General features: G+C 55.8%; 1 protein-coding gene across 2 annotated transcripts in view; it reads right to left on the bottom strand.

The window, feature by feature from the left end:
- Positions 1–1,800: 1,800 nt before the first annotated feature.
- The window catches only part of MDGA1 (MAM domain containing glycosylphosphatidylinositol anchor 1), a 61,118-nt gene continuing 44,540 nt past the window's right edge, over positions 1,801–18,378 (bottom strand). Inside the window, exons 9-17 of one of the 2 annotated variants that reach the window (XM_041722280.1) lie at positions 17,369–17,653; positions 15,475–15,626; positions 14,474–14,651; positions 14,195–14,218; positions 12,800–12,952; positions 12,149–12,283; positions 7,534–7,664; positions 7,207–7,315; positions 1,801–6,476 (exon numbers count right to left, since the gene is read on the bottom strand). In XM_041722280.1, coding sequence (XP_041578214.1) covers positions 6,385–6,476; positions 7,207–7,315; positions 7,534–7,664; positions 12,149–12,283; positions 12,800–12,952; positions 14,195–14,218; positions 14,474–14,651; positions 15,475–15,626; positions 17,369–17,653 — 1,259 coding nt within the window. In that variant the 3' untranslated portion in view covers positions 1,801–6,384. The remainder of the gene's footprint in view (positions 6,477–7,206; positions 7,316–7,533; positions 7,665–12,148; positions 12,284–12,799; positions 12,953–14,194; positions 14,219–14,473; positions 14,652–15,474; positions 15,627–17,368; positions 17,654–18,378) is intronic. The other variant, XM_041722279.1, reaches the window with a different exon arrangement.

The raw sequence follows: 18,378 nt of genomic DNA, 5'->3' as shown, positions 1-18,378 counted from the left end.
CAATGCTTGGCTGGGCAAGTCTTCTGTTGCATATGGCATTTGGCCAAGGTATCCAGCCAGTGGGTGGGCTGATCTGGACAGTCCAAGGCAGCTCTACTTCCATATCTGGTGCTTTGCGGGGAGGGAGGGATGGTTGGAAGTCTGAGCTCAGCTGAGGCAGTCCACTAGAGCCCTTCACGCGGCCTCTCCAGTGTGTCGGTCTCGGAGCAGGTGGACTACGCGGTAGTTCAGGGCTCCCAGAGAGAATGTCCCATGGAGCCTTAGCTGACGCTTCAGGGCATCTTCATCTCAGAATGTCATATTCTACTGGCCAAATAAGTCACTAAGACTAATCCAGATTCAAGGAGAAGAAGGAATTAGACTTCCTTTCAATAGGTAGGATAACAAAGGATTTTTGGCCATTGTTTCAGGTGATGGACCATGAGCTCCTAGAGCTACCTTAAATCCAGAATGCTATCTGGTTCAAGAATCCCATCCCTGTTACACCTGTTTGGATTTCTGAGCGTGGCTGTCCCCCTCACTACCTATATCCTTAGGATAATATTCCTGTATTTGAGTGAGTGAGTGGGTGAGCTTGGGTGGGTCTCTCTTCCTTGTACAAAATGAACGGACCTAAAGAAGTGATGGTCCTAAGCTCTTAGAATAAAAACCCTAAGCATGGCAGCAAAAAGTTACCCAAGATGTGAACTGATAAAACTGGGGTAGGAAACCCCTAGTCTTGTCACCTTCCTGAGCCTCAGCTTCACCATCTGGAGCACAGAAATGAAACTATCTGCTCTACCTACCTAAGTCATTGTACCTAAGTAATGTGAGACTCTTCCTGTCATTTGCTTGATCTCCCCCTAGTTTGCATCATGATACCCACGCCCTTGATTTGGGGTCACTGCACAAATGTGCACAGGAGGGTGAACTTTCCTCATTACTGCCCACCCCCATGATCTTGGCAAGCTGTTTCTTCTAAGGAAAACAGTAGTAGATGGTTGAAATAAGTGATCTTTACCTTGCAGCTCTGAAGTTCTAGGATTCTGGGAGGGTCTGGGAAAAAGTAAAACATTGGTACAAAATGATTTGAGGGTAAGTGGGCAGCTCATTGGCGGTAAATGATGGAGGCAGCCCCAGCTGGAGTGCATAGTGAGGTTTATGGGGCCAGGAAGGAACCCAGAGCTCATAAGAGGAGTAGGGGAGTGGAGGAAGGATGGGAATCTGGGGGGCTGTGAAGGGAAAGGTCAAGTTGGTACGGTGGTTAACCAACTTTATTCCTCTGTCTTTGCCTTTCCCCCTTTCCTTGAGCCTTCTATGGTTTTTTGTCCCTTTAGGCCTTTGTATGTTCTGTTCCCTCCACTTGGAAGAGTCCCTCTGCCCTGGTAGGCCAACCCCAATTATCCTTTAGGTCTCTCCTAAATGCCTCTCCTTTAGACAAGTCATCCCTGAATCTCCAACTTAAATAGGAACCAGTTCTTACCTTCCTTCACAGCCCTAATAGTATTCATAATGATGTGCTTCCTGTGTAATTATTAGCTTAGTGTCCACCTCTCCCACTAAAGCAGGAGCTTCCATAAAGGCAGTATTTGGCTAATATTTATTGAAGGAACAAATGAGTAAGGACACCAGATTCACTGGGTTGGAGACCAGAACGCAGGTCCCCACTGCCTGGGAGGCAGAGCAGGACCTGTGATAGCAGGTGCCAAAAGAGAAGGGCTCTCCCCAGGGGCCTGAAAAGACCCCCACCCCAACCACAGCCACTCACCCAGGCCCCCTTCTGGCCCACCTGGGGCCCACACACACAGCCGGACCCAGAGCACTAGAACACTGCAGCTTTATTGATTGAAACAACCGCGTCCGCAACTAGAGGTTACATTTGGGGGGGCCTTCGGGGTGAAAGAGGGACAGAGAGGGGACAGAGGCTGGGGTGGAGACAGAGAGCAAGGCAAAGGGGTGAGGATGGGGTCGTGTGACTAAAACAACCCCAATACCTTTCACCCATTAATGAGGGTCTCCTGTTGTGCTTTTACCTTGGTGGTGGGGTGGGCCTGGGCATGGAGGGGTTGGCTTTTCTCTCAAGTCTGTGAGGCCTCAGGGCTGGAGCTGTCCCCTCCTTCCCCTGCCCCTTCTCCTGGGTTGGGGATAAAGGCCTTGGTGAGCTGGCCACCTGGGGCAGGAAGGATGCTTGGAGACCACAGAGACAGAGTTGAACTGAGATGATAATTATGGGGGTAGCTGGGAGGAGGTGAGGAGGTACGGGAGGGAGGGCACTTCTAGTGGGGCCTCTGGGAAATGAATGCAGGTGACATGAGGGACGGGTGATGGTGGGCAAATGCCATCTCTCTGACCTCAGCTTTCTCACCTGTACGGTGGGGACACTGGATTAGATGATCTCGAAAGTCCCTTCCAGCTCTAAGGGTCAAGGGATCCCTAGGAAGGGGTGGTCCTTCTGCCCCAGCACACACCCTCAGACATGTACACACACCTCATATACCCACACACACACACACACATACACAGAGATACACACCCCCACCCTTACCATCACAGACACACTCTCACACACAGCACTGATTCGACAGAGAGGGGCATGCTATCTTGCCTTTGGAAGTGGGCAGGGCTCCCCAGAACCCAGAACCTCAACCGGTGACCCTACAGGGACCCTCCAGAGCAGATTCATCTATCCCATTCCTTGGGACAGACCTTGAAAATACTCCCAAGCCCTCTGAGTCCAGGGAGAGGAAAACACAAGACTTTGTACCCTCTCACCCCAGCCCTCTTGGTCCTTAGGGGGAAGCCCACCATGACAGACTGACTTTCATTTCAAGCCCAGGCTCATATGAAGACAGACGGCCAAGGAGGCCAAACAGTCCCTTGTATCTGGGAGCCTGCACAGCAGCTAAAACCAGTGTGGGCAGGGGGAGGCAGCATCCACATGGCCCCCAGGCCAGATCTGGGGTGGTAGGAGTAGTGGCCTGGGATGAGAGGCCAGAATTTGGGGCAGGGAGACAGTACCTCTCCTAAAGCAGGTGCCCAGTAACATCTGTAACATCTGTGCCAGCGCCCAGAGACAGGGCAGTTTGACCAAGCTCCTCATTGCTGCCAGGCAGGCGGCAGTGGCCAGCAATGTGACACCCTTGGGTGTTGTAGTATGGGGCTTCCAGGGCTGGCTCCATTCCAACTAGCTGTGTAATGTTGGGCCAATTCGTCCCCCCACCCCTGTGCCTTTCTCATTTACGGAAGGACCTCTGAGGCCCATCCTGGCAGTGAGAGCCTGAGCCAGGGGCTTCCACCAAGGGAGAAGGGAGAATGAATGGGAAAGAGGAGGAAGGGTATCCCAGAGAAGGCAAGCTGGGCGGAGCATCCCAGGGCTGAGGGGTGGCCTGCAGGCTTAGCTCGGTGCCCTAGGTGGCTGTCTCTGGTCCCAAGGGCAAGACAGCCAAGCTGAGACTCCCCCGCTTCTACCTGTACAGCACCTGGCCCCAGAGGTCTCCCCAAGACATCAAACTGGGGGCGACAGGGGTGAACCAACCCCAACACCTTGAGAGCTGACCCCGGACTCCCTGTTTTAAGGCCACAAAATGCCTCAGCCACCCTGACCCAGAGGGCGAGACTGCCACGGGGGAGATGCACTGGATCCAGCCAGCCTGGTCTCCCCTGGGCTGGGGGGGGGGGTCTTTCACGAACCACCTACTAGCACACAGACACTGACACCCACGGGCACTGAAAGACACACACGGCACAGGTGACACTGAGACAGAGGTGCCAACTCAGGCAGACACACAAATGCTGACCCACAGTCACCACCCAGGGATACAAGAAGACGCTCTGTCTTGCAGACCACATCCTCCCACACGCAGACAGGCACACACTAGACACTCACATCACACACTGTTATGCTAATACCCACCGACACCCACACTCCCTGCACACCTGCCTGCACACACAGACACACGTGCACCACCCTTGCCCATCCACACGTGAGGACCGAGGACCTCAGTGCTATGAGGAGGAAAGGCTCAGTGCTATTCCTCTCTGGAATCTCTGGATCCACCCCTGCAAGGGCACAGAGGAAGCACCTGGCTGGTGATAGGCCAGTGGTTCTCGTTCCTGGGTTCTTCTGAGGAGCCGTTACACATTTCTGATGCCAGGCTGCACACCAGTCCAATTAAATCAGAACCTCTGGGCATAGGACCCAAGCATCAGTGCTTTCTAAGACCCTCCAGTGGTTCTCTTCTGCAGCCAGGGCTGGGAAGCACTGATTTATATAATCCATTCCACTGGGCAAAGCCTGCTGTGATTTCCATAACAGGCCCACTTGTGCTGGGCAGGAGGTTGGGGCGGGGCGGGGGAGAAGGTTGGAAGGCTCAGAGGAGGAGCTCACAGTCTAGTTGGGGCAACAGACCCTGCACAGATGGGACAATTAAGGAACAATACTCAGCAGACGTGATGGAAGTGTGTCCTGGGAACCTGGAGCCACTCAATTGGAGAGGCCTTGGCTGGGCCAAGGAGGCAGCCAGGCTGGTCGGGGATCGGAGGCCCCACTCCAGGCCTGGCCCAGCCACCCACCAGCTGTTGGTGATGATGACAGCGTGGGCCTGGCAAAGCCACGACGTGGGCAGCCTCCACTCTGGTTCCCTGCCTGCCTCTTGGCATTGCCGGTGGTCCCTCTTCCCAGCAGCTGTCCCCACCGAAAGCTCCAGGCCAAGCCCTGTAACACGCCCCACCAAAGCTTTTTGCATTTCAATAGGGTCATCTGTAAGCTCTTTGTCATCCAGAGGGGATAAAACATAGAGATTCCGGCAGCTTGAGGCTACAGAACAGGGCTGCAGAGTGGTATATTTGGCCGGCACCCCACAAACATTCATGTCACTGGCGGAGGTGGACACGCATGCCGAAGCCGCAGACCGGCCTCACAGATATGTGTAATTGCACGTACAGACTCATAATCTGCACACACTCCTGCCCAGAGACGTGCCCACAGTTCTATACTAGCACAGACGGGCGTGCACACGTGCACACACACTCACACACACCCACACACACCCACACACACCCCCCCACACACACGGCCACACGTACGACACATACACGAAGACTCACTCTGGAAGGGGCTGGGCCTCTCTCTCCCATGGATAGTGTGGTGGGGGGATTTCAGGGGTGACATTGAAAAGGAAAGGCCTAGATCCCAATGTGCCCATCTAGGCGCCCAACCCAGAACCCAAGACCAGGGAGCCTCTTCACAGTTCTGGACGGGAGCTTGGCTCCCAGGCAACACAGGAGGCCAGCAATGGCCCTCTGCCCAGCTCCACAAACCCCTGGGCAGGGAGGGGAAGAGCCAGCTAGATGGTGCTTTGCAGTGGAGGGGGAATAGGGGCACCCCCTTTACACACGCTCCCATCCAGAGCACCCCTTCATGCCAAGTATATAGAAAACGAAGGCTCTGCACTACTCAAGAAAACAGGCCTTCCCTTCTGCTCCTCTCAAAGGGAAGCCTCATCCCAGAAAATGGCTGGCCACTACCCCCCTCCTCCCACCCCCTACCTCCTACCCCTTTGAGACACAGGTGGGCGCTGCGGTTAGGCCAGCAGACTAGGTTGGAGATTGTGCTCTCAGGAATCTAGCTCCTTGTGGGGTGGGAGTGGGGTCAGATGGGGCAGGAAGGAAGGCGGCAATATTCAGACTGCCCAGGCCCAAGACTCTGTGCTGGGTCCCTTCAAACGGGCATAGTGCGGGGAGGATATGATATCTGAGGAACAGGTCAAGGGATCAAGGAGGTGACCTGGGGTCTCCCCACCTTCCAGCCCTTGCCCTGAAAACTGAGGGCCTGCAGCAGGTGCCCCACCCCTGTCGCCACTGCCTGCAGAGGGACATTCACAGAGCTCACAAAGTACCCCCCGGCCTCCTTTGACCCAGGCCTCCCCTATCCTGGGGAGTCACAGAGTCCAGCCAAGGGTAGGGCTCCCGAGTCTGCTCCCCTTCTGGCTCCCCTCTGGTAAAGCCACTGGGCTGAGTTAGGAACGAGAGAAAGTCAGAAATACACCACAGGTGCAGCCAGGACAAGGCCCACGTGGTGCCGAGGTCCCTGGGGTGGCGGACACCATTCAGGTGAGTCCCTTGTCTCCGCAGAAAAGAAGGTGCTGGCAGGTCGGATAGAAACTTGTGCTTTAATATATCTCTGTGTGTGTGAGTGTGAGTGTGTGCGTGTGTCAAACGACCGTCTCCAGGGCCTCAGCGCCAGGCCTCTGTCCTTGTTCTCTGCTCATCCTCGCAGCCAACGTAGGCCCCCTCCCTGGCGGGCCGGCCCTGCCCCTGGGCACCCCGGCTGGCGGGGGTCAGTCTTTGGTACGATGCGGACACTTTGGTGTGCCGGGGGCGGGGTGGGGGGCCATGCAGTTCTCATCATCTCTGCAATGCCAAGAGGAAGATGGCCATGGGCCCCCAGAGCTGTGGGTGGGGCTGGCGGGGGGCTCCACTGCCCGGCATCACCACCACTGCGACAGGAGAGAGAAGGGACACAGGCCAGGGCTCTGGTCAGCTTGGCAGGGCCAGGGAATGGCAAGCTGCCCCCTCTCTCCGGGGGATCTAAAGGCAGACACTGCCCTCACTGCGCAGACACACTCGTAAGCACAGATGTAAAGTCGGGTGGTGTGCGGGTTGACTTAAGCCTGCCAGGTCCAAATGCTGGCTCTGCAGCTTGTTAAGACACAGAGCAATCACCTGACCTCCATGTGCCTCAGTTTCCTCATCTGTAAAATGAGTCTAGTGGTAAGTGCTACCCTGAGGGGCTATGAGATCATGCATATACAGGGTTTTGTACCCTGGCTGGTTCGTGGCAATCTACTCAGTAAATTCCAGCTGTTATGATTGCAAACACCTGGCCCTGGGGGGTGGGGTACATGTTCACTTCTGGACACACACACACACACATACCCAGAGGCAGGCACAGGAGACACTCAAGTACTGTGATGACTCAGTAAGTTCATGGGAGCGCACAGGTTAGTCTCATTGCTCTACCAATGCCCCATCACCTGAGGCAGGGTGGGGCCCGAGGTGCATACCAGACACACCAGCACCTGCCCCCATAGTCACGGACACATGCATCCCTCCACCCAGTCTCTCTGAACCCCCATGCAGACACAAACTCCTTCTCCTGACACAGACAGGTACCTACCTACACAGCCCCCCACAGATTCGGCTCCTCCCTCCCTCCCCATCCTGCACCTTTATTGGGATCCATCTGCTTCCGGGGACATTCTCCCTTCTTCAGTGTGACATCATCTATGGCGATATCCCCCAGGTAGCCAGAGCCTCGAACCCCCTCAAAAATAATCTGGGGCAGGGTCAGAGAGCAGAGAGCAGGGATGAGGGGTTCTGTTAGAGAGAGCCCCCCAACCCCTTCCCCTCAGTCCACTTGGAAGGCCCCAGACCCCCTCAGTCCACTTGGAAGGCCCCTTTCACAGGGGTCGGCCTGAGTTTCTCCCCAGCACTGGCCCGAGGGCTGGGGGAGCCTGGGAGGGGCCTCTGGACTCACCTGGAAGGTGCACTCACCTGGAAGGGCCCGCTGGGGTTGATGGGCACATGCGCCTGCTGCCACACATTGCCTTTATTGCCACTGAGGGACCACGCGTGCGTGTCCAGGGCCCCTTTGTTCCGGGACCGCACCAGGAGGTTGAGGGAGCCTGTGGTGTGTATGGGGAGAGAGGGGGGCAGTGAGGTCCAGGCAAGGGTGCCCTTACCCCTCCACATTCTCCAGGTCCCCCTCTTCTGTCGCTGCCCACAGCACTAGCCCAGACTGGCTCACAATCCCCTCATCCTGGGGAGGTGGGCGGTGGGGGGTGGCCCTCAACATGGGACAGAGATACAGCAGCCGAGCTTCAACCCATCAGGACAACTTGCAACTTTTCTTTCATTCCTTGCCTTCCTTTTTAATCAAACCTTTCTTCCTTGCTTCCTTTTAACCTCCACCTAACCACCCCCCAATACACACACACACACACACACACACACACACACACACACACACACACCATCCTTCTGCCTCTAAACAGTGGAGTGGTCCCTGGCAGTGGGGCCAGCGACTGAGCACAGAGCAGGATTCCCAAAGCACACAGAGCATAGCCCTGCCATGGGATGATTTCTGGAGGCACAGCAATAATGGACTTTAAAATTTTTAATGCTTAGGGCGCCTGGGTGGCTTCGTCAGTTAAGCATCTGCCTTCAGCTCAGGTCGTAATCCCAGGGTCCTGGGGTCGAGTCTGCACTGGGCTCCCTGCTTAGCGGGGAGTCTGCTTCTCCCTCTCCTTCTGCCCTTCCCCCTTGCTCATGATCTCTCTCTCTCTCCTTCTTTCTCTTTCTCAAATGAATAAATAAAATCTTTTTTAAAAAGCTTAATACTTAGATGTATGTTTTAAGAAATGAATAAAGCTAGTCCTTCAAACTCATGATTTCTCTAATTGATACTTAGGACAAAGCTAAGAGAAAAAGGGTGAGTTGCTTTAAAGACAGATGTTGGTATTTGTGCTGCATAGCCATGGTAAAGAAACAGCGAAAGTGAAATGTTGAGGGCATCTGCCTGTGGGTGCTGAGCTCATTTGCCCACAGCCATGGGGGCCTGGAAATCTGGAGGTGCTAGGGGTTCTGGAAAAGAGATAAGGGACCATGGCTTGGCTAAGGGCACCCAGTCAATGTCATGCCCTTTCCTGGCTCTTCCAGCCCACCTCAAGCCCCCAGTGATGTGAAAGACCTGGCTCAGATGGAAGGGGAATCAATCTTAGTGCCCGGCGGCTGGCATTTCCATGGCACTGCCCATAGACAAAGCCACACCATCTGTGACACCAGATAGACAGACCCCCGATGGGGAAGAGCCACCAAATGTTACCTGCCTGAGATGAAAGGAGTTGGCCGGAAAGACACAAGGTCTGGGGACAGCTGGTGCCCAGAGCTGCCAGGCGGGCAAGGAGGGGAGGGGAAAGGAGGGAATAGGGCAGCAGGAAACACCCCCTTCTCCAGCAGCAGAGCTAGGCTGGGGTGGGGACCCTCCCAGCAGGTGGGCCTGTCGGAGGGCTGCAGCCAGCTCCCCGTGGGCCGGGAGGTGCAAGGCTGCAGCAGACCCAAGCCACGATACCTTTCAGACCCCTCACTGGCCGCAAAGGGATCCTCTCTCTTCCCCCTCCTGGAGCTCTTGTCCTACTTCCTATCTTCCTCAATTCCCATCTTTTCTTCCTCTTCAACCACCCTCCCCCAAGAATACCAATGGGGGTGAACCCCTCCTTTTCACTGCTTAAGCAAAAATTGAATTTCTGTTCACTTCCCTGAGTAACCCCTCAGCTCCAGGATCTCCCCTGCTCACCGGCTTCCTGACAGCCTTTCACAGGGGTCGGCCAGGGCCCAACCTCCCTTAAGGGTGGGCCTGTTCTCCCCCACCTTCCTTGCCACCCTGCAAAGCCAAAGGGAACTGCATGCTGGAGCCTGGACACACATACTCCAGCTTTCCAGCCTCTGGGCTTTCCCCACTGCTTGAGACTCCCTCCCCACCCCAACCACATTCCCCTGGCCAAAACCTTCTTGTGATTCGAGGCCTCTTGGAAATGTCATCTCTCCCAAGAAGTCTTCCTATGGCTTAAGTTGGGAGTCCTCCATATGCTTTCTGTGAACCCCGAGTCCTGACACGGCACCCTCCAGGCTCAGACCATTCTCTGCTCTGTGGCGGGACAGTTCATGGTATTCACATCTTCTTCCCCCCATTTGACATTTTGAGGGAAGGTCTGTAGCAAATTGTTATTGGTTCTCAATAATTAAATGCTGAATGAAGAACTGTTTGTGACAGTCCTCACAACGGAAAAAGGACTTTCAGAGAACCTCATGGTTAGAAGTTACTTTGGGGTTCATGAGCCTTAGATCTCCCTACCAATCATCTGTTCAACTAATTGAGCACCGCTATGTGCCAGGCACTGCTCTGGACACTAGAGTTATGTCAGGAAATACGGCAAAGACCCCTGCCCTCCTGGAGCTTACCTTCTATTGGTGACAAGCATTATAAAAATAATAATGCAAGGAAAAAAATGAAGAGGTATATTAGATGGGGCTGTCAGGGACCTCTCTGAGGAGACCTGAATGAGGGGAGGGGAGGAATGTTCCAGGCCAAGAAACATCATGAGCAAAGTCCTCTAAGGCAGGAACCCACTTCAAGTATTTCAAGAAAAGCAAGGAGACCAGTGTGCTCTCAAGCTGAGCAGGAGCCAAGGGGCAAGCGGCAGAAAATGTGGTCCGAGAAGGAGGCAGGGACCAGACACTGGAGGCCTAGAGAAGACGGTGATGAAGGGGGCAGAGCAGGGGAGTAACATGACATGGGACGCAGGGCCCCTCCGCAGCATCCCTGCTGGAGAGCCGTCCTGTCCAGAGCTGATGCTCACAGGGTCTTCCTCGGGTCCAATTCAAATCTGCTTCTGGGAAGCCTTCAGTGCCTGGTGTTTGTTCCACTTGCTAGGGAAGGCTGCGCAAGCTCTGGAGCACGGACTGCTTCCTCAGGGCTCTCTCTGCTCTCAAGTCCCCAGATATCCCAGCTCCTAAGGCCTTTCTGGGGCCCTCCTCTTGGCAGCTGGGTCCCCAGGGCCCCTCTGGAGCTGAGGATAAAGTGACCAACTGTTCTGGTTTGCCTGGGATATGGGACTTTTAGTGTTACAACTGGGAAAGGTAAAGGCAAACCGGAACCGGTTTGAATTGGTTGCCCTAGGTGGGGAAGCCAAATGGAAATGACTGGCCTGGCTAGGGCAGAGCCGTCCTGGTCACCCAACCCACCAACTCCACAGGAACCTTTTCACCAGGGCCAGAGACCCAGCTGCAGGTGCGATGGTCTGGGTGGATGGTCTGGAAGGCCGAGTAGATGCAGAACCTTCCATCCCATCCCCATCCTGGTTCATGAGTTCAGCCTGACCCACGACTTGAGCAGTGGAGACTTGTTCCCAAAGAGCCATTAGGTCTACTCTTGCCTAATGTCACTTCCTCTATCGTGCAGCTGAGGAAAACAATGCAGCTTCCTGTGGTCTGATAAGTCAGGATCGCCAAGATGTACAGTTTAGAGGGAGAAGCAAGACACAAACAGCCTGTGTAAAATGGGATGGGACCAAATAGAATATACATGTACTGGCTTCCATATGCATAGTGTTTCTGGAAACTTGCTCCCAAATCTAGTGCCATGGTTGCCTTTGGGGCAGGGCTCTAGCTAGCAGGAGGTGTGGGATGGGAGGGGGACTCTCATCATGCGCCTTTTGTGCCTTTCAACCCATGGCCTGTCCCATAAAGAAATAAACAAAGAAATAAATAAAAAATGTAAAACCTTGTTACTTCCTCAGCAGAGTCTCCCATAACCAAGCCCCCAGCGTTCGTCCCTGTTACTAGCTGTCTTGGCTTCTGTCCTGCTGTAGACACGTGTCACAAAGGTCACTCAATCTTATCTGGTGCAATTAGCTGTTTAAAATCTGTCTCTCTCACTTGACTGCAGGTGAGAGGAAGACAGGGAACTGCTCTGCCCTGTTTATTGCAGCACCTGGTGCCTGGCACAGAGCAGAAGCTCTGGAAGGCATGGCTGAATGACGAGTTCATTGATTAATGCAACTCTCCTGCCATCTGTTCCCAAAGGGCAAAGGGATGCCCACACTTAGGAAGCAGGACTTCCCCTCACTGCTCACAAAGCAGCACCCTCCCAACCCTGTTTTTAGGGCTTTGGAGAGTCAGACAACTTGGGCTGCTGTGTGACCTTGGGGAAAATGCTTGACCTCTCTGATTTACATGGTGACACTTCCCTCGCCTGGTGCATGTGAGAGATAATGAGATTACAGGTGCAGAGCACTCAGGATGTCACCTGGCACCTGGCAGGTGCTCAACATGGGCACCTTCTTGGCTGTTTTCGCCCTCTCCTCCAAGGCTTCCATCTTGTCCTGCTAGAGCCATTTTCTCTGCAGACCCAGGAAGGCTTCATCATTTCAAAACCTCAGAGAAGCTTCCTCCCTCACCCAGATACTGGCCACACCCCCTCCAAGGATGTGTGATCCAGCCAAGTGGGGAAGCCCAGGCCTCTCACCGGCCAGTGCCAGCCTCCCGTGGCCTCCCTCTCTCCTCCCAGCCCTGACAATACTTGGGCAGACTGTCTGGTCCCCCAACTCACCGATGTGCTTCCCGTACATGTGGTAGAAAAAGGAGACGCAGTAGAACTTAGCGCTGGCATTGTACAAGGGACTCACCAACCGGGCTCGGTCCCCCAGCTCCCGGGGCCTTGATGTCTCAATGAACATGTAGTAGCCTGTTGGGGAGGGAGAGATGTACCAAGAGCCCCCCTCTCACCCCGCACAGGCCTACTGCCATCTGATTCCTTCGCTGCCTTAACTTCATCTGACCTCAGGTGCCTCCATCTCCCTACCTCACCGCACAGCACAGGAGCCTAGGTCAGGAGTTCCCAGCTCTACCACAGCTTCTCTTCTTCGGGATCCCCATGACAACAGAATTATGTCTCCCCTCAGACTGGGGCTCCCTGAGGACAGGGCTGTGTCTCCCCTCAGACTGGGGCTCCCTGGGGGCAGGGCTGTGTCTCCCCCCTCAGACTGGGGCTCCCTGAGGGCAGGGCTGTGTCTCCCCCCTCAGACTGGGGCTCCCTGAGGCAGGGCTGTGTCTCCCCTCAGACTGGGGCTCCCTGGGGGCAGGGCTGTGTCTCCCCTCAGACTGGGGCTCCCGGGGGCAGGGCTGTGTCTCCCCTCAGACTGGGGCTCCCTGATGCTAGGCCCCTCCCTGAACCTATCCTTGCAGCAGGCCGTGTCCTCACCCTCAGGGGTGCCGCTGATGTCAGTGGGGGGACCAGTGTTGGGGGAGCGCTTGGGATTCTGCGTGAGGGCATTCTGACGTGTCCAGTCAAAGTTGTCGGTCAGGTCCTGGGTGTAGCCACAGATCTTCTCATCTTCAAAATGGCAGGTGTTGTCTGCATTGGGGCAGGGGTGGGGAGGAGACAAAGAGGGTCAGGCTCCTCAGGCCCCTGGTCCAGCTCCGCCCTCCCTGGCCACCCCAGGGCAAGTACTGTGCATCTGAGCAGTGGGCCTTGGATCTCAGGGCTTGAGAGACCAGGCAACGGGGCCCCTGACAAGTTTGTTCCTAGAACAGGACTTCCTAACCTTTGTGCACCACAGACACCTGATGTCTAGTGAAGTCTAAGGACACCATCTCAGAATAATAATTTTAGATGCATAAAATGAAATACATAGGGTCACAAAGGAAATCAATTATATTGAGATAAGGGGATCCCTGGGTGGCGCAGCGGTTTAGCGCCTGCCTTTGGCCCAGGGAGTGATCCTGGAGACCCGGGATCGAATCCCACATCGGGCTCCCAGTGCATGGAGCCTGCTTCTCCCTCTGCCTGTGTCTCTGGCTCTCTCTCTCTCTCTCTGTGTGACTATCATAAATAAATAAAATAAATAAAAAAATATATCATTTAAAAAAATTATATTGAGATACAGCTGTCAAAATATTTAAAAAACACATTTGTGATATAATAATATGAGGGCTTCCTTATTATTTAATTAAATAACAGGATCTAGTGTTAGCTCTAATAATCACGGTGACTTCGAAGTCCTGATGAACGTATGTGATATTTAGGAATGGCTGCAACAACTTTCAGGTGATGTGCAAACCTCAGGTTGGTCCTGATGACAAAGTCACAGGTAGTGACACTACTGTGGTCTGCTGCCTACATTCGTCGCTGAAGGAGATGTTTAACTTCTAGAAGTTAGGGGAGGATGAAGATGTGCGCCCTTCCATGTTCCACGTTCATGGACTCCCTGAATTCTATACACAGAGCCTCTGGGGCAGAGGGGGCCTCATGGATCTCAGATTAAGGACCCCTGCCGCAGAGAGCAGGGGATGTGGACTAGTCTGGTCTCTCTATTTTTCTTTTAGGGATGCTGATTTTAGGGACAGGATCAGGGTGCCAAATGAAGAGGAAAGGCCCTGAGTTACAGATGCCCCCCACCTCTGCCCCCCTTTTAAGCCCCAGAATAAATCTTGGATGCACACATCTCCAAGCCTAATTCTGCTGCCTTTGGATTTTCTTTCCAGCTGCAAGCTTCCATGCCATTTTCTCTCTGGGTATCTCTGGGGGGGTCCTCCCCACCCCCAGGGAGTCTTTGTGTCCCCAGAGGGAAGGGGAAGTGGGAGGGAGGTGTCTCACCTGACAGGTTGGGAGAGTTGATGGCTGAGAAAGCAAGCAGGAAAAGTAAGTCAGAACAGACAAAGTGTGGGACCATACATAGGGTGCCCAGGCTTGGGTTGGGACCAGGGGACAGGGCTCCGGAAACCAGGCTTGGGGACCAGAGGGGCCTAGCCGGCTGTGATAAAGTAGGACACCGCACATTGGGGAGCCCCAAGTTCTGGAACCCTGTGGGGAGATTGGAGGGGTCTCCTGGGTAGGAGGTGAGCCCCCCTCCCCCCACCCGCCCCCACCACCTACGCTCTGTGTAGTGGATGATGCGGGAGGCCATGTCACCAGCCCCGAAGGTGGTGTAGGGCGTGAGGCGGACCTCGTAGCTGTGGGGCACACGGAGGTCGGTCAGGACGTACTCCAGCAGCTGCCCCTTCTCCACGCGCCGCACCGGGATGGCCTTCACCATGGCGCTGTGCTGATTCAGCTGCGGATACAGGGCGGTCCCAGATGCCCAGCAGGCCACACCCTCCACCAGCGCACCAGCCCGGGGGCCCTGGCACAACTCGGAGAGTGCGGTGCGGGGCAGTATCAGGGAGCAGAAAGAATAAAGGACTAAGAAATCTGCCCCTCAGTTTCCCCATCTGTGAGCTAGGGCAATCACCCCTACCATGCCTGCCTCCTAGGGCTGTCTTAGTAAGTGACAGCAGTGCGTATCGGACACCGAATAGGTGCTGGATGCTGCTCAAAGTGATCTGCCATTATTAACTCATTTGATCCTCAAATAACAAGCCTATGAGGTGGAACATTGTAAAATGACTCCCATTTTACAGATCAAAGAAACTGAGGCCGAGCAGATGTAGTTTGCCCTAGCTCACACCGACCTGGATTCTAGCCTAGGCAGTCCGCTCCAGAGCCACACTTTTACCCTCCACACCTACTGCCCCTTGGACAGAACCACACGAAGTTAGATTGGACACAAGACCAGCATAACCCTGGCCTCGCATTCCAGAGACCCTGTGGATGAGACTGCCCCTCTACCCCCACCTTAAGCTCCTGACACACAAGTAGATTCTATGTTTTGTGAGCAGAGTGGACTCTGCCCCCTTCCCCAGAGCATGGGGCTAGAAGGGACAGGTCCCTAGAACCTCCCGGCTTCTGCTGCTATGTCCAGAACACTTTCTCTCTGGCTCTGGAGAGTGGTCTCTAAGGGGGTCAGTGTGCTCAAGCCCTGCCTCCAACTCCTTCCCATGGCTTGACAGACATTCCCAGGGTCAGCCTGCACTGGGCCCCTGTCCCCCTTGGCCCACCTGGCGGACACTGAGTCTGTAGTTGAGCAGGGGGTCGACAGCATCGGGCTCCCTCTGTGTCCACTGCAGCACATAGGAGTAGTTCTTGGACAGCTTGTGGCTGCGGGTGGGGTTGGGGGTGTCGAAGTAAAACTCCGGGCTGTAGGCTTTGGCTGAGAGGACGGGGAGGGGGGCGTGGGGCCATGAAGGGTGGGGGATGGGGACAGACACAGAGAGAGGAGGCACGGGAGAGGGGGACAGAAGAGGATGTCGAGGAACAGAGACACAGTATGGGGAGACAAAGAGAAAGGGCATATGGTGAAGAGAGGAGATGGTGGGAGACGAGGAGAATGGGGGAATGAGGGTGGAGTAGGAGGGGAGGCAGACGTGGAGAAAAGGAAGATTGGGAATTCCAAGACGTGGTATTTGTGAGGATAGAGAGGAAAGGCCGAGGAAAAGCCAGAGAGAAGAAAAATTTGGGAAGACAGAGGAGGAGGAATATTGGAGGAGGAATATTAGAAAGGACACAGGAAAGAAGATGGGGAAAAAGACGTAAAGAAGGGTCAAGGACATGGAGGAAGAAGGAAGAGAAAGGAGAGAGATAGGGAGGCAAAAAGGTGGGGAGACAGGGAAAGTGTGGGAGAACAGGGGAGGGGGGAAGGAGGTGGGAAATGTCACAGGGGCCTCTGGCTGCAGGGCTGGGTGGGGTGGGGAAGGGCTGGGGAGTGACCTGTGGTCCTGGCCCCCTGCTTCTGAGTGAGGAGATCCAAACAAGAGCTAAAAGGGCACCCTGTCAGTCGGGGGTTGTTGGGAGAGCTGCAGGTGCAGTAGATGGAGACAGGCACACCTGGGGCTCTCCTCCAGGGGCGCTGCCACCAGCTCCAATAGGGAACCATCTCTACCCTCAATGAAGGGGGAAGAGAAGGGATCAGCAACCCCCTTGGCCCCTATGCGTTCCCCTCAGCCCTCACCATGACCTCCACCCCTTCCTGACTCACCCATGCCCGCCTGCAGCCCCTAATAGCCCACCCGGGAATGACTTGATGATGAGATGGGCTGAGAGGGATTTCTGGGCACCAAGGGGCCTGGAGTGACAGCTCAGGAAATGTATGCTGGCTGGCCCAGAGCCAGCCACGGCGTTCCAGAGAAGCTGTTGAGCCCAGGGTCCTCTTCGCTCCTCTTAGCTACAGCTCAGGCCCCTCACATTGGGCCTGCAAGTCAGGAAAAGAGGAGGGGGGTCCTCCATCCGTAGCCTCTGGGGCCAAGGACGAAAGAGGAGGGGCTTGAACTATGCCGGCTGAGATGGAGGGGGTGGGGCAGGGCTTGAGTGGGCGGTTTTGAACCTGGTGTGGGCGGGGCTGGGGTGCACCTGCTACGGAGGAAGAAGGAAACGGAGAGCTGGGATTGGCTGAAGCTGCAAGGGGTAGAGCCTAGGCCTTGTAGTTGGGGCCTAGGTGAGGTGTGAATGGGAAGGGCCCATACCTGGCGCTCGCGGGGCTAAAGGGGCGAAGCCTAAGCCCGGGGAAGCAGGGGTTTGGAAGAGGCAGGGCAGTCCGAGGCCAAGGGGAAGGAGGCTGAGCTAAAATGGGCAGGACTTCGGGCACGTATAAGCGGGCCTTGAGAAGACAAGGTCTACACGGAGAGGGCGTGAGCGAAGGGGTGTAGCCCGCCTAGAGGGGACCAGGCTGTAAAAGACGTCTTGATCTGGTCTGAGCGGCGGAGGCGGGGCTTGGACCTGGCAGGGGCAGGTCTCGGAGAGGCAGGGGCCTAAACCTAGGGCAGGCGGGCTGGAAGGGGGCGGGGCCCAGGCGGCCGTGGGCGGGGCTGGAGGGGCGGAGCCTGGCCCCAGGTGGGCGCGGGTGGCCCCAGGTGGGCGCGGGTGGGCGCGGGTGGGCGGGACCCCCTGGACGCTCACCCGAGACCTGAAAGAGGCAGGTAGCCGAGCCCACGTCGTTGGAGATGCTGCACTCGTAGCTGCCGCTGCTGTCGCGGGTGACGGCGTCCAGGCGCAGTTCCGAGTGGTCGGGGGCCTCGGCGGCGACGGGGACAGCGGGCGGCGGGGGCAGCAGCTGCCCTTTGAAGCGCCACACGGCCGAGGCGATACGCTGGGGGCTGCCCCGCAGCAGCGAGCAGCGCAGCAGCACGGGCCGGCCCAGCGCCTGGCGCACGTCCTGGGAGCTGGGCTCCACCTCGGGCGGGACTGGGGGCGGGGGCGGCGGTCAGCGGGGCCGGGTGGGCTTTGAGGATGGGCCCGTCCGAGGCGACGCGGCCGACCCGGCCCCCGCACCCCCCAGCCTGCAGAGATCTCCGAGGATTCAATAGCCACGCTCATACCCCCGTGACCGGCGGATACCCACCCCTCCGGGCCAATTCCTCCAGCCATGCTTCCCATGCTGGGCCTCGGGTCTCGGTCTCGCCTCAAACCCCTCAGTCCCCCACACCCTCCCCTCCCCCGCCGCCGCAGTGAAAAGCAGTGTAACATCAGGGTTCAGAGCACGATCCCCGGAGCTAGACGCCTTGGGTTCAAATCCCAGCCCTACCTCAAACTAGCTGGTGAGGCCTTAGGCAAGTTACTTATCCTGTGACTCGGTTTCTCTATTTGTAAAAATAAGGGAATAACAGAGTCTACTTATAGGGCTGCGAAGGGTCAAAGAAGGTCATGCATTAAGGCGCTTTCTGAACAGTGCTTGGCACGAGGTCAGTTAACTCATCACTCTCATCGTTCTACCATCAGACACGACGTGTTCCCTTGAAGGTCTTTCAAACTAACCATTTCTACCTGTCAAAATCAATTATTTCTTTGCTCACTGGGTCCGCGGGAATGAGGATGGTGGGGGCGGGGCGGGGCGGCGCTTGATGGTGGAAATGTGGCAGGGGTCACAGACCTCGCCCCCTAGAACTGGGGCAGGGGGGGATGACAAGGTT

This window comes from Vulpes lagopus, chromosome 1 (genome assembly GCF_018345385.1).
Source record: "Vulpes lagopus strain Blue_001 chromosome 1, ASM1834538v1, whole genome shotgun sequence".
Lineage (NCBI taxonomy): Eukaryota > Metazoa > Chordata > Mammalia > Carnivora > Canidae > Vulpes > Vulpes lagopus.
The sequence above is the reverse complement of the archived record's forward strand: the minus strand, read 5'-3'. Positions and strand labels throughout refer to the sequence as shown.